At 37.5% G+C, this 14832-nt stretch overlaps 1 protein-coding gene and 4 non-coding genes across 5 annotated transcripts; all 5 read right to left on the bottom strand.

Annotated features, from left to right (window-relative positions):
- Window positions 1-383: 383 nt before the first annotated feature.
- On the bottom strand, window positions 384-13505 carry LOC102801561 (uncharacterized). The gene is made up of 8 exons (XM_085505902.1): window positions 13495-13505; window positions 12872-13033; window positions 12386-12454; window positions 11980-12012; window positions 11693-11799; window positions 2886-2920; window positions 1518-2404; window positions 384-561 (listed from the first exon to the last, which is right to left on the bottom strand). The coding sequence occupies exons 1-8, from the start codon at window positions 13503-13505 to the stop codon at window positions 456-458; spliced, it is 1410 nt and encodes a 469-aa protein (XP_085362028.1). The 3' UTR covers window positions 384-455.
- Window positions 3750-3833, bottom strand: TRNAR-UCU (transfer RNA arginine (anticodon UCU)). Its single transcript is given in 2 exon segments — window positions 3750-3785; window positions 3797-3833. It is a non-coding gene; the product is annotated as a tRNA-Arg (tRNA).
- On the bottom strand, window positions 5049-5132 carry TRNAR-UCU (transfer RNA arginine (anticodon UCU)). Its single transcript is given in 2 exon segments — window positions 5049-5084; window positions 5096-5132. It is a non-coding gene; the product is annotated as a tRNA-Arg (tRNA).
- Window positions 6076-6159, bottom strand: TRNAR-UCU (transfer RNA arginine (anticodon UCU)). The gene is given in 2 exon segments: window positions 6076-6111; window positions 6123-6159. It is a non-coding gene; the product is annotated as a tRNA-Arg (tRNA).
- Window positions 7507-7590, bottom strand: TRNAR-UCU (transfer RNA arginine (anticodon UCU)). The gene is given in 2 exon segments: window positions 7507-7542; window positions 7554-7590. It is a non-coding gene; the product is annotated as a tRNA-Arg (tRNA).
- Window positions 13506-14832: the final 1327 nt, after the last annotated feature.

Genomic DNA, 14832 nt, shown 5'->3' with positions numbered 1-14832 from the left:
TTCACCCAATCAGTGGCCTCCTGTTTCAAAGTGTTTTATCTACCAACACAACAAACTCAACACGTCTGCAACAACATCAAACGCCTACAGGATTCTGTTGTGTTGGAATCACCCGCCAGTGGAAAAAAATGGGCTTGTAATTTATTGATTATTTAGTATTACATCATTTATTACATGATTGGGTGTTTTTAAGGGGTAAAGGTCGAGATATGCAAATTTATAGTGGCAGGTGCATACAACAAAACGTAATTATTGAGGTAATTTTTGTGTTTTTTTAAAAGTTTTTATGAGCATCCTAGTTTTAGTACCCTGGGCCTTACAAGCTGTTGGCATAATCGAACGGTACTTCACGTGCACCGGAAAACATGCAAATACAAACATAATTACTTTTAGATATAATTTATTCAAAGTTCACATGGCAGTAACAACTAACTCTTGATGAAGTCGTTCATGTTTTATCCCCTAAACACAGAAGCGTGGTAGTTGAAGAAGAAGTACTTCTTAGATGTATTCTTCAAGAACCGTAAATCAGGAACTGTTTCCGGGTGAACTAAATGAAATCTGTCGAAAAAAAAAGTTACAGTGAACGTTATCTGGAATCAGGTAAAACTGAAAATTGTTGGTCAGAATTGTCTATTATTATAGAGTTGGCGTTGAAACTAAACTTATAGAACTGACATGTAAGATCTAAGAAATTATTGCATGTGTACTACGGGCAAATACACATTTTCTAATTGACGCGCCCTCTAGTGAAGACGTTTATTGTGAAATGAAGGGTGTCAGTAAGAAATACGCTGTTTGGTAAAATTTTATTATTGTCAAACGACTACGAACGACTACAGAACACAGTTTTCACTTTGAACGACATTGCCTTACTCATACTCTACGTCACTCTGACGTCACATACGCTTCGTCGATAAAAAGCATGTCTAGTAATGAATGGTATGTACTCTGTAGTAAAAAAACATGTGTAAATATACTTATAAAAATTATAAATTCGAAAGTTTTTAATTGAAAGCAGTCTCCAACTGAAACGACTTCACTGCCTCGGTAGGCGTTTATTGAGCGACGCTATCGCTAAAAAACGTCAACGTAAATTAGAAAAGGCTGCGTCGCTAGAAGCGCCATACAATGTCGTTTCCAATATTTACGGTTTATAAACATTTAAACTATTATAAATTTAAAAAAAACTCCGTTGACCAATAAGAACAATGGCCGTGATGTTACCGCGGATGAAAACACGGTCATGAAAGGGGCCACCCGGTCAGCGCATGTGCAGCAGGAAATACGAGAATCTGATTGGCTTTGTGGCATATAGTAGTGAAACACTATAACCAATCATTATGAGCAAGTTGCTCGTATATGAAGGTGGTAATCAACACAGGCTTGACTGTAATGATCATGTATGCTGCTCGTTCTGCTTTCGTCTGTGGGTTTGTTTGTTTGTTTGTTTGTTTGTTTGTCTGACTGTGTGTCTGTTCGTGTGTGTATGTTTTAATTTAGTTGTTTCTCATTACCTTCTGTGAGCTTCAGTTTTGAATCTAAGTCCGATTCGGTCAGGTATTCGACTTCCAGTAGGCTGTAAACACGCCGATAATGGCGTCGGTGGTAGGGGGAGCGGGTTTTTAATTCCGCCAAGTAAACTCGTTCTTACAATGCTGTCATCAGGAATTATCATAAAGGGCGCCGCCAACGGTTTAGACAATCCAACAGGTGGCAGAACTTCAGCGGTCACTTTGGTTGCTACGGGAACAACTTGTTGCTGTCCAATCAATGACTTTGTCGACTCTATTTCACTCGTCGGAACAATTTTATTCTTGCTTAGAACTGGTTTCACAAGTTCCTGCTCACTATCCTTACTGGATGGCTTTGTCTGTGCAGATAGCAATTTGCATGTGCACAATTCGGGATTCAGTGAACTGCGATACGCTGGCGGATATGACGTAACAGTACTGCGTTCAACTAATTGTGAGTTCTTGTCGATCGTGTAGCTTGTAGCTGGTGGCCAGCACGGACCAACACCCGATAATTGTATTTTGCCGTCCTTTGTCAGTACCTGGTGGATATCGTTAAAATTGACCCGTTTCTTATGTCGTTCTTTACCATGTACAGGACATGTGAGAATAGACTTAGTCGGCACGCTGTCAATACTCATAGCCCCCTCGGTTGCTCCTACTATTTTTTCTTTCTTTTCATTTCCATTTTCATTTTCTATTGCTTCACTGACAACTTGTTTATCTTCTTCATCCACTGTTGTAGACGCTGATGTGACGTCACTTCCTGATCGTTGACTAAGTTGCCTCAGGACTTCGTTGTATTTTGCGAACGTTTGCTGATACTGTGACTGCCGATATCTGTCCCGCGTCATATTATCAATAGCAAGCACCGTGGCTTCTCCCAATTCCTACAAGAACAACACATGAACAAATTTCGAGATGATTATTACCCCTATTTTGAATACGTGTACATATACGTGATTAAAGCGGGAGGGTCGTCACCTGCGCACGCGCGGGAATTGAGTTTCAAGTGACGATAACAACACACGCTAAAACGCAAAGGTTCGCTTGTTTGTAAACACGCTATGTCCATCTGACGCATGCGCAGGTGACGACTCCCCCGCTTTAAATATCCAGGCCAAGTTAGCAAAGACTGACAAAGTTGTAAACTGAAATGGTGCTTGGCTGTCGAAATTGCGGCTATCAACTGCTCATTGTTACCAGCACTGATATCAGTAGATATTTCGGTAATTTACGAAGGCTGAGGCCCTCATGACCTGACCTGACCTGACCCGCAGATTGCGTCCAATGCTAACGTTTACACTTCACGTGCAGTACTGACATTAGCCGTAAAACCAATCAACGTTTGTGGGTTAAATACTGTCTTACCTGCTTGGTTCTACTTTGAGCAGAGCTGACTGGAACTACAGAATATAAACGATAGTTGTTAATAAATGTTCGTTATTATATTACATATCTAACTATTTACTGCGAAACAATTGGTGCCACACTTTGCCCAAATTTATGTATTTTACCTATTAGCGTGGTGTTGATCAAAATTCTGAAATAACGAACACAACAATTGTGGGTTCTATTTTGTGAAACGCAACAAATATTCACTTTTGTAGTCAAAGAGTTGAAAAGTTTCGGACCGAAATAAACATAAATGCTAGTTTCATCAAATATTTAATACTAATTAGTAATTAGTACAGACCCCCCCCCCCGGTTTAACACACTAGGGCTATTACACCCTTTAGAATACATAAAATAAAAACAAAATTGCCAATTGTTTTTTTAACGTGTCCTTATACACTATTTAATATCAATAATACCACTTGCAAAATGAGGATCATTGTACATATTACCATTGTTTATAATGGGAGGTCCTCTTTTATTTAATAAGTGCCGACTGAGGGCAGTATACACGATTGTAGTGCGTGTGGCCACCGGATTGCTCGCTCATGTTGACATTTTTTTTTTCACAATTGGATTTACTGATATATTAAGTGATTGCGAGGGTATTATTGCAAAGATCCAAGAATTAAAACACTTTAAAACATAAATACGTAATTTTAATCAAATTAAGCTGAACACACCGAGGATTCACGAGAATTTGTGCCAAGAATTTCATCCCGAGAAATCAAGTATTGCTGAATTAGCTGAATTTAGAATTATCAAATTTACAGGTAGCAATATTAGCTAAATCAACGTACTTACTGAAAAAATTCAGAAGAGGTAAAAATAGGCAAAATTCATCTCCGGTGGGATTCGAACCCACAGCCTCCGAATTACTACACCGCTAGAAGTCCGACGCGCTATCCGTTGCGCCACAGAGACAATCTATTTAATATCGCAATTACATGTGATTGTATCGATAAACGGCTATTGTCTTGATAAAGGTCACTATACTTGTCGACAAAAAATGTTCATTGTTCCACCACGAATTCAATGTCCATGCAGTCAACGTTCGTTGAGGGACGGTGACGCAGTCGATTGGTTCTCGAACTATGTTCAAATTTAGATAATAAATATTCATAGATATATGTCAAAGTATGTTAGGTCTCAGTACTTTCACATAACACAATTGAAAAGATAAATTCCACGTAGCTGAAAACAAGTCTTCCACAGCACGTGTACTTAATACATGGTCTTGTAGCACATTTCATTGGAAATTGTGGGTTTTGGATTTATCTATTCCTGGGAACTGGAATATGTGCTCATATATGCCTTTGTAGGTGAATGAGTGCTTTAACGGAGATATTGACCGTAATTTTGTAAGTTCAGCCACCGACTCGGACTGTACAGTTTATACCTAGACTATAGATTATATAGACTATACAGTTAGACGTACTTGATTTGAATCGGAAAAGTTCGATTCCATTGCGAAACATATACAAAGGTTAATAGGGGAGCGTGTCCTATTATGATTGTAAGTAACTAACTAATCAACGACAGTGATTATGTGTTCAATTACGCCCAATCACGTTTGTGATTGGTAATCCCACACTAGACTATAATTGTTGTGATGGGCGACAGGCGACAGGCGTCCCCCGAAAATGACGAATTGCAAATATTTCATTTTTTAGTTAATGAGACACTAAGGCATATTCTCTGATAACACAGTTTCTGTTGATTTTGTGTTGTTTTTTTACTCACATTTTTGTCATTTACAGGTTTAAATTAACGGCCACACACATTTACATATCTTTGCATTCGTCAACAGTCAATGAAATCACGAATCTCGTTATATCAAGATACTGACAGAAAAATCACTTAAATGAAATCAATATTGCATTCCTTTGCAGACCTTCGGTATGGGAAATAATTCCAAAGATTAAATTATTAATAATATGAAGACTTGTCATATGATGGTCAATCTAACTTAATATTTTAAAATTATTCTGGAGCGGGGAACATTATATATCATGACTTGAGTTTTTGAACGTCCCAATTTAAAATATATTTAGTCGCTGGGAATACCTCGCCCAGTTACTGTTTCATTTGAAAAGTATAACTTCAAAAACACTGACACGGAAAATAAACAAAAAAAAGCATCTCCGGTGGGATTCGAACCCACAGCCTCCGAATTACTACACCGCTAGAAGTCCGACGCGCTATCCGTTGCGCCACAGAGACGATCTGTTTAATATCGCAATTACATGTGTTTGTATCGATAACCGGCTATTGTCTTGGTGAAGGTCACTAAGGTCACTAGACTAAAAATGTTCATTGTTCTACCATGAATTCAATGCCAGTGTTCATCGCCTGATCATTGGTTCTCAAACTATGTTCAAAATTAGATAATAGATATTCATAGATATAGATCATAGAGTGTTAGATCTCAGTATTGATTCTAACCATGGCCAAGCACAAAAAAAGCAAAACTTTTTAAAAACACAAAAAAATCAAAACTAGTTATGTAAATCAGTTGTTACAGATGTAGTTGACAAAATTGTTTAACTTATTAGATTGAACGTTTACAGCCTTTTAGAAGAACCATTTCTTAACGAATAAACTTCACATTTTATAAGCGGGTTTGCGTGAAATAATAAAACAATGTTTTTTTTAAGTTGTTCTTCATTGGACTACCGACTGTACAGTTTATACATAGACTATAGATTATATAGACTATAAAGTTGAACATACTGGATTTCAGTCGAATAATTTCGATTCCATCATAAAAAATCTACAAAGGTTAAGAGGAGCGCGCCATACACGTTGTCAATTTCTTTTCATAGTTGAGTGTTCGAATGATCCAATTTGAAATATATTTAGTGGCTGCGAATGCCTCGTTGCAGAGATTTATCCACTGAGATAAAACATTTAAAAACATTAATTTGGCAGTTTTATCAAACAAACAATTAGCTGATCAAACAATTTACCATAATCTAAAGTTTGTTCTAAAAATGACATCGTGTGAATATACGTTTGTGTTGAATTGGCTAAATCGTAAATTATCTAAATTACAGGCATCTGAGTTAGCAGAAACAACTAGCTGCTAGTTTAAAATGTGCAATTACTTTTTCAAATTGAAAGTATAATTTCAAAACACAGCAAAGTGGTAAAAATAAACAAAATGCATCTCCGGTGGGATTCGAACCCACAGCCTCCGAATTACTACACCTCTAGAAGTCCGACGCGCTATCCGTTGCGCCACGGAGACGATCCATTTCACGAAGCATAATTAAACGTATTGTTAGTTGACCATTGTTTAGATGAAGGTTACTTTGTCCTCCCTATCTCTATGATTATTAGATAATAAATATTCATAGATATATATCACAGTATGTCAGATCTAAGTACTTCCACATAACACAATTGAAAAGATAGATTCCACGTAGCTGAAACAAGTCTTCCATTGCACCGTGAGGTGTACTTAATACATGGTCATTCCTCCCCACATGTACATGGCTGACATATCACAATTGAATGCACATCCTGTGTTGTTGAAGTGTTACAGATTATTTAAAATATACTTTTTAATTCTAACCAATGGCCAAGTACAAAAAAAGCAAAAACTCGGACGGGCGTCCCTCAGTAACGGAACGCTAATATATTCTTTGATATTATAGTTTCCCACTCGCATTTGTCATTTTTAAGTTTAAGAACTGAATTAAAGTCGTAGAGTTAGGAAACAATCAAACAAACAACAATCATGATTATAATTGGAAGTTTTGTTTAGAGCCCCAGACATTTACATATCTTATCTTTACTTTCGTCAACGGTCATTGAAACCATGAATAATTATTTGAGGCTATGACGTTTAGTTTAGTTATTTGCATGATATTGATACATTGTCATGGAACATCTCGTGAGTATTTAGACTCAGTTCCAGGCCTAGCAGTTGAGCAATAAACACCTTGGCTACAAGTGCTTCTCTCCAGTGCGTTACTAGTATTCTCCTCCCAAATTTGGAGACCGATAATCACTTGGTTCACTCTACCTTGAAAAGTCTGTTCTCAGTTTACACCAAGATACTGAGAGAAAATTTACCTTAATGAAATGAATACTGCATTTCTTTGCAGGCCTTCTGTATGGAAAACTACCGAAGATTTAATTATAAAGACTTGCGGAATGATGCGTGTGATCTATCTAATTTATTTTATGAGTGCCCATCGAGAGCACCATACGCGATCGTGTTCAAGTTGTCAATTTCTATTCATAGTCGAGTTTTCGAATGACTCAATTTGAAATATATTTAGTGACTGCGAATGCCTCGTTGCAGAGATTTATCCAAGAATACTGCAGTAAACACTTAAAAACATTAATTTGGCAGTTTTATCGAATTGGGCTGAACAAACAATTTACCATATCATTTACTTAAGTTTGTTCCAAAAATTATATAGTGTGAATATATGTTTGTGTTGAATTGGATAAATCGTAAATTATCTAAATTACAGGTAGCTGAGTTAGCAAAAACAACTAGCTGCTAGCTTAAAATGCACAATTACAATTTCAAATTGAAAGTATAATTTCAAAACACAGCAAAGTGGTAAAAATAAACAAAATACATCTCCGGTGGGATTCGAACCCACAGCCTCCGAATTACCACACCTCTAGAAGTCCGACGCGCTATCCGTTGCGCCACGGAGACGATCCATTTCACGAAGCATAATTAAACGTATTGATAGTTGACCATTGTCTAGATGAAGGTTACTTTGTTCTTCTTATCTCTCTGATTATAAATTGTTCATTGTTCTACTATAACCATGGTTCTACCAACGAATTTAATGTCGACCACTGTTTTTTTTTTTAATATGATAAAAGTTGTATAATAAATATTGATATGTTTATCATCATATGTGAATATCTAAACTATTTCTACATGACACAATTGCAAAGATAGATTTCACGCAGCTAAAAACAATGTTTTAAATTTCTACAGCACATGTACTTCGTACAAGACTTTTGAAAGTCTTGTGTGATATTCTATTCGAAAGTGGGGTTGTGAATAGACCATTTTCCGTACACTGCGAGAATCACGCGTTATGCGTGAAATCGAACGTAAAAACAGGACAAACAAAGGTCATAGCGTCGTAGTCGCGTCAAACATCACGAGGGATTCGACAAACGCGAAAGTATTTTGGGGACATTTCCATGCTTAATAATGTGCTGTCCACATTTGATGATAGGCAATTTCGATTAAGTGAGGGTATTCGGAAGCCATATTCTACTGTCGAAGATCGGCCGGTCAATGTAAGCTACGAAATAAAGAAATTCTAGTTCAAAACAAAAACAATACGTAGTGTTTTTTTTAATTTAATGCGATACCAGTTTTAATTTGGAAATCGACTTACTTCAGCACAGAAACAAAACTGAAATCACAAAGAAATCACAAACCTACAGTCTCCGAATTATTACACCTCTAGAAGTCCAACGCGCTATCCGTTGTGCCTGAGAGACGGTTGTTTATTTAAATTACATGTGATTGTATTGATAACCGGCGATTGTCTTGATTAAATTAGAATAGCATTATTCGATAGAGCATACCTACCCCAATGGTTAGAGCTATAGCTTTGTTAGAAAGGCGGAAACAAATGTTCAGTAATCCACTCACCACGCTCTGATTCGATAAAGTTTTAGTCATATTGAGAAGTTTTGTCAAGATTAGAGAATAAGTTCATGATGTAAATACAATGAAATCCCCGTGTATCAATGTGTACTGATAACATATCATTGTCACTAGAACTCAGAACTGTCCGGGTAGTGCAATCAATAATTAAGAAATATGATCTAATAATTGATATTAGAAACTAAAATAAATATAAATTCTATTACTTATTCACTGTATGCACGATCACGTTATCCATATAGAATTACACCGTGACACCTTCGGGGTGTGGAGAGGCGGGTACTTTCATGGTTGAAGTATACAGGTATGTGCCATTGTTTTGACTCAAATTTTTAAGATTTTCGGTCATTTTAGCAAAATGTTTGCCAAAAAGCGCCCAGCGTCGATTTTTTTGTGGGTTCAGTGATTTTGTCTGTTGGACACTGCAAGAGACCATACAGTTGAACGTAAACAGATTTGAGTTGGGAAATGTTGGCTCAATTACAAAGGATCTACAAAGGTTATCTAGGGCGCGTTTGTTTTGTCCAGTCATGATCGAATTTAACCAATTACAATCGTGATAATGATTGGATGCTCGATTACGCCCGATCATGCGGTGATTGGTAATCACAACAATACCACTCTGTATGGACCACGATTGTTGTGATTAATGATATGGCGACCAGACGACTCGGACAAGCGTCCCCCTCAGACTGGAATCGAACGGATTGAAAGTATCTTCAACAAATTTGCAATATTAGAAAACGACATGGGGTGTCACCTGAATTGGGAGTCAAAGTGATTCTCAGCCATGGTTCTACCAACGAATTTAATGTCGACCACTGTTTGTTTTTTTTAATATGTTAAAAGTTGTATAAATATTGATATGTTTATCATCATGTGAATATCTAAACTATTTCTACATGACACAATTGCAAAGATAGATTTCACGAAGCTAAAAACAATGTTTTAAATTTCTACAGCACATGTACTTCGTACAAGACTTTTGAAAGTCTTGTGTGATATTCTATTTCAAAGTGGGGTTGTGAATAGACCATTTTCCGTACACTGCGAGAATCACGCGTTATGCGTGAAATCGAACGTAAAAACAGGACAAACAAAGGTCATAGCGTCGTAGTCGCGTCAAACATCGCGTGGGATTCGACAAACGCGAAAGTATTTTGGGGACATTTCCATGCTTAATAATGTGCTGTACACATTGATGATAGGCAATTTCGATTAAGTAAGGGTATTCGGAAGCAATATTCCTCTGTCGAAGATCGGCCGGTCAATGTAAGCTACGAAATAAAGAAATTCTAGTTCAAAATCAAATCGTTCGATTTTTGCGGCAGACGTTCGACGCGCGTCTTTCATGCATCTCGCGAGATCTCGCAATTGTACGGAAAATCACCTATTTACAAGAGCTAGATTTTTTTAACAAACAAAAACAATACGTAGTTTGTTTTTTTTAATTTAATGCGATACCAGTTTTAATTTGGAAATCGACTTACTTCAGCACAGAAACAAAACTGAAATCACAAAGAAATCACAAACCTACAGTCTCCGAATTACTACACCTCTAGAAGTCCAACGCGCTATCCGTTGTGCCTGAGAGACGGTTGTTTATTTAAATTACATGTGATTGTATTGATAACCGGCGATTGTCTTGATTAAATTAGAATAGCATTATTCGATAGAGCATACCTACCCCAATGGTTAGAGCTATAGCTTTGTTAGAAAGGCGGAAACAAATGTTCAGTAATCCACTCACCACGCTCTGATTCGATAAAGTTTTAGTCATATTGAGAAGTTTTGTCAAGATTAGAGAATAAGTTCATGATGTAAATACAATGAAATCCCCGTGTATCAATGTGCACTGATAACATATCATTGTCACTAGAACTCAGAACTGTCCTGGTAGTGCAATCAATAATTAAGAAATATGATCTAATAATTGATATTAGAAACTAAAATAAATATAAATTATATTACTTATTCACTGTATGCATGATCACGTTATCCATATAGAATTACACACCTTCGGGGGTGTGGGGGGGGTACTTTAATGGTTGAAGTATACAGGTATGTGCCATTGTTTTGACTCAAATTTTTAAGATTTTCGGTCATTTTAGCAAAATGTTTGCCAAAAAGCGCCCAGCGTCGATTTTTTTGTGTGTGGGTTCAGTGATTTTCTCTGTTGGACACTGCAAGAGACCATACAGTTGAACGTAAACAGATTTGAGTTGGGAAATGTTGGCTCAATTACAAAGGATCTACAAAGGTTATCTAGGGCGCGTTTGTTTTGTCCAGTCATGATCGAATTTAACCAATTACAATCGTGATAATGATTGGATGCTCGATTACGCCCGATCATGCGGTGATTGGTAATCACAACAATACCACTCTGTATGGACCACGATTGTTGTGATTAATGATATGGCGACCAGACGACTCGGACAAGCGTCCCCCTCAGACTGGAATCGAACGGATTGAAAGTATCTTCAACAAGTTTGCAATATTAGAAAACGACACCTGAATTGGGAGTCAAAGTGATTCTCAGCCAGTTACAATCGTGCCGCCAACAGAGTAAAACAGATCGACGTTGAGTTGCTTTTAGCTCACAAATTGACGTCTAAAATAAACAGCTCGGGTCGGGAAAAATCTGTCTGGGTCTGTCGGTCGGATTTTGTTTTAAACTCGTGAAAACTAAGGGTATCGTAAATAGCAGAGGTATATGGACTTCATAGTATTAGGAACGTGTCAGAGAAATACAGATCAACCCGAGGTTCAAAGTAGCCACTTATACCCCCGGAGATCCTGGGGATCATACAACGGTCCGGGATCGTTAATTTTTAGAGGAAACACTTTTTTACTGCTTAAAATGTTGAGTTTGTAATATCTCGGCCTATTAAAAAAAAAAAAAAAAAAAAAAACGGGACTCGATATTTAATATTTTTCAGTCGGTCGCTGAGGGCAACAAAACATTTTTTGGGCCAAATGAAGACAAACTAATCATGATCGTGCAAATCGAATGCGTCTACCAGTGTTCGCTTCACGCATTAGTAAAACAAGGTTGAATGGAACCTGTAGCGGCGTTTTCATAAAAACAAAGTAATTTGTAAAAGAGTGGTATGAGGGAACTCACCGTCAAACTCAGTTCTTGTCGGGTCACTCCTTGGGAACATCTCTAATTTTGCGACGTGTGTTTTATAAGGATGGTGCTTAGGCCAAATATCATTGATTCGAACATGCCTGTGCAAGGATAAACCAAATAGTAACATGTAAATGCTCATTAGAAAACATTATAAATGGATCATTCATTCATTCATTCATTCGTTTCTTCATTCATTCGTTTCTTCATTCATGCATTAATTCATTCGTTCGTTCATTCATTCATTCATTCATTCATTCATTTACGTGACACTGACTTACCTGGTTATATCTGTGTGGAATGGGGGTGGCAACCTGTATTGACAGAAAAACAAAATTATCAGTTAAAACAGGGCTGACACCTACCACCTATAAGACGATTTTCACTCAATTCGATAATATTATTAGTATTCGCGGTGAGTTCACTATAGCGACTTCATCTGAAGACGACAGATGGATGTCCAATTTACTTCCATACATAGTCGGGCAAATTGCTGTGTCCTTTCATGATTATAAACACAACATTCTGACAGCCTACATATATACTTGTGGCATATCTAATCTAATCTAATCTAATCTAATCTAATCTAATCTAATCTAATCTAATCTAATCTAATCTAATCTAATCTAATCTAATCTAAGGTAACAGACACATGACAGTCAAGTATTAAATTACCCCTGTACTCACAGTTGGACATTGGTTCGACAGTCACTTTTGGTTAGCGATGTCCGATGGCATTGTTGTATGTCGGTTTCACTGTGAATAAATTAAAGAGGTCAAATAGTATAAACGATTTGTCGAATAGACGAAATATATAATAAGTGTTGGGACTCGACTAGCCTGGTTTACTACATAGTTGTTAGGTAGCTACATAATTGTATATATAGACTACACAGCGATTAATATACCTTGCCCCCCCCCAAATGTTTCATTCCCTGCCGCCATCGCAACCACTGTGTAACATAAGTGGGTAAGCAAAATAGTGGACGCGATGAAGGCTAATAACTACACTTTTTTATGTATAAGTGAAGCAAAAACAAGTCACTTGACTCTCTCGCTTTCAATAAGATCTCGGAGACCATCTAAATAGGGTATATTAAACTTAGAGCAACAACAAACCCAGGAGATGGGACTGTTTGAGATCTGAAGCGCCCTCTATGGTCATACACTTACTATTTGGAAAAGCCACTTGCGTAGTGGCGATGACTTCGACTGACTTCAAGATCACGGACTTTGTTACGGCCAAGAAATGGGAGTGGACCAACACCGCCATATTCTGTAACTTGTCCTCCCCACAGTTTACCACCTTGTGGGGGAACAGGCGCTTGATACTCTCTGAAATATGTAATTATGCAAATGATTAATATTAGTATACGTTAATGCAATATACATACGACTTGCGAAGTTCGGTGTCACGTGGTATGTTCATCCGACTACGTAATATAATAAAAATAACACGTAACTACGTAATACCAAAAAACACTGTTAAGTTTGTGAACTTTCATATGTTAAAGCGGGAGGGTCGTCACCTGCGCACGCGCGGGAATTGAGTCCCAAGCGACGATAACAACACACGCTAAAAACGCAAAGGCTCATGGGTAGACGCTTGTTTGTAAACAATGACAAGCTATGACGATCTGACGCATGCGCAGGTGACGACTCCCTCGCTTTAAATAATCGTTTATTTCTTTCTCGAGTCGTTTTCTCTCATGTATATATATTACCATGAACACAAAAACCGCGAATAATTTGGATCGGAAATCACTGTGATAACCTGAAGCGTGCATGTTTATTACCTGGCGACCATGTTGACGCGAAATATTATTATACTCAGAATAATAGAAAACCAAATAATCTATAATTTCCGTGCCGTTCTCTTTTCTCGTGATATTGACGTAAATATTCAGTTATTTAACTAGCCTGGCGAGGTCAACACAGTGAGGTCTAATGCCGTTCGGCCGGCGAGGGCGCTACTCACGCCTACTTGTCAGGCTATTATTTAACAGGATTGGGAAATTTCGAGTTCTTTATCTCTTTTTTAACTCTATGTCTATAATCAGACTCATTAAATTTTCGTCAACAGTGTATTTGTAACATGCAGCACACGTAACAATCCCAAATACAAATCAATGCATTGCCTACACTGCCATGAAAACCACGCATACAATTATTTCAATTTAAAAGCAACACATTCATCTTCGTTTTTTCATCAATGATAGTCGGAAAATTTAATTAGAATTAAATCAATTGAAAGAAAGGTACATAACAGATTAATTCATTGAAATGTATGAAAAAAAACATGTGTTCGTGATAGCTTAGGGGATTACTGAATATAATAATCGCATGCAGTATGTAGATATAATCACGGATTATTTTTTTTCTCAAGATTTTAGTATAGTTTTATATTTTCACAAAAATGAAGAGTAGAACTTCAAATCACGATGACATATCTGGTAGAGGTAAGTTGTCTTCGTCGATGTTAAAAGCACAGATCTGTCGTTCCATGTCGAAGAAAAATGTCACAACGATATTCGTCTCTCATAATCGTAGCCTATCTTTGAATGAACGTATGATCACGTGATGCAACCATCTGTGGTTACGTATGCGTACTAAATCGTTCACCGGGTTGCATTGCTTCGTTTTAATGTCGTCACTTGATAAATCGAAAAAAAAAAAAAAGTAGTAGTTACGTCGCGTCGAGATTAAGAGTGTCCGTTGCCCCGAGCACGTTGTATTTGTCACGGGACACGCATGCGCACTTTGGTTCCGCGGGTCATTTGCGATCGATGATCGCCATGGCAATAACGGTGTACGATGTCTATTAGTGCAATGGCCATAAAGCCATTTGGGAATGATACTCCTTGCTCATTGTGTAGCGGGATCACGTGACGAGTATCGATCACCTGCTGTCGTTATTTGCAGGTAGCGACTCGTCACTTATTAGAAGTCGAAACGCCCAAGGAAACACGAGCCGCATTGTTTCCAGCCGGCGGCGATAAACAAAAACGTTAGGTTACAAATCATAATCAGTCATTTCCAGGAGAAAACTCTGCTGAGACTACGTTCTCAGTAGTATGCTACCGAGTTTGAACTGCTGTTAACTCTTGCAAACTGGCCCGAAGATTTGTTCAAAG

The sequence above is a fragment of the Saccoglossus kowalevskii genome, chromosome 12 (genome assembly GCF_978046115.1).
Source record: "Saccoglossus kowalevskii chromosome 12, keSacKowa6.1, whole genome shotgun sequence".
Lineage (NCBI taxonomy): Eukaryota > Metazoa > Hemichordata > Enteropneusta > Harrimaniidae > Saccoglossus > Saccoglossus kowalevskii.
The sequence above is the reverse complement of the archived record's forward strand: the minus strand, read 5'-3'. Positions and strand labels throughout refer to the sequence as shown.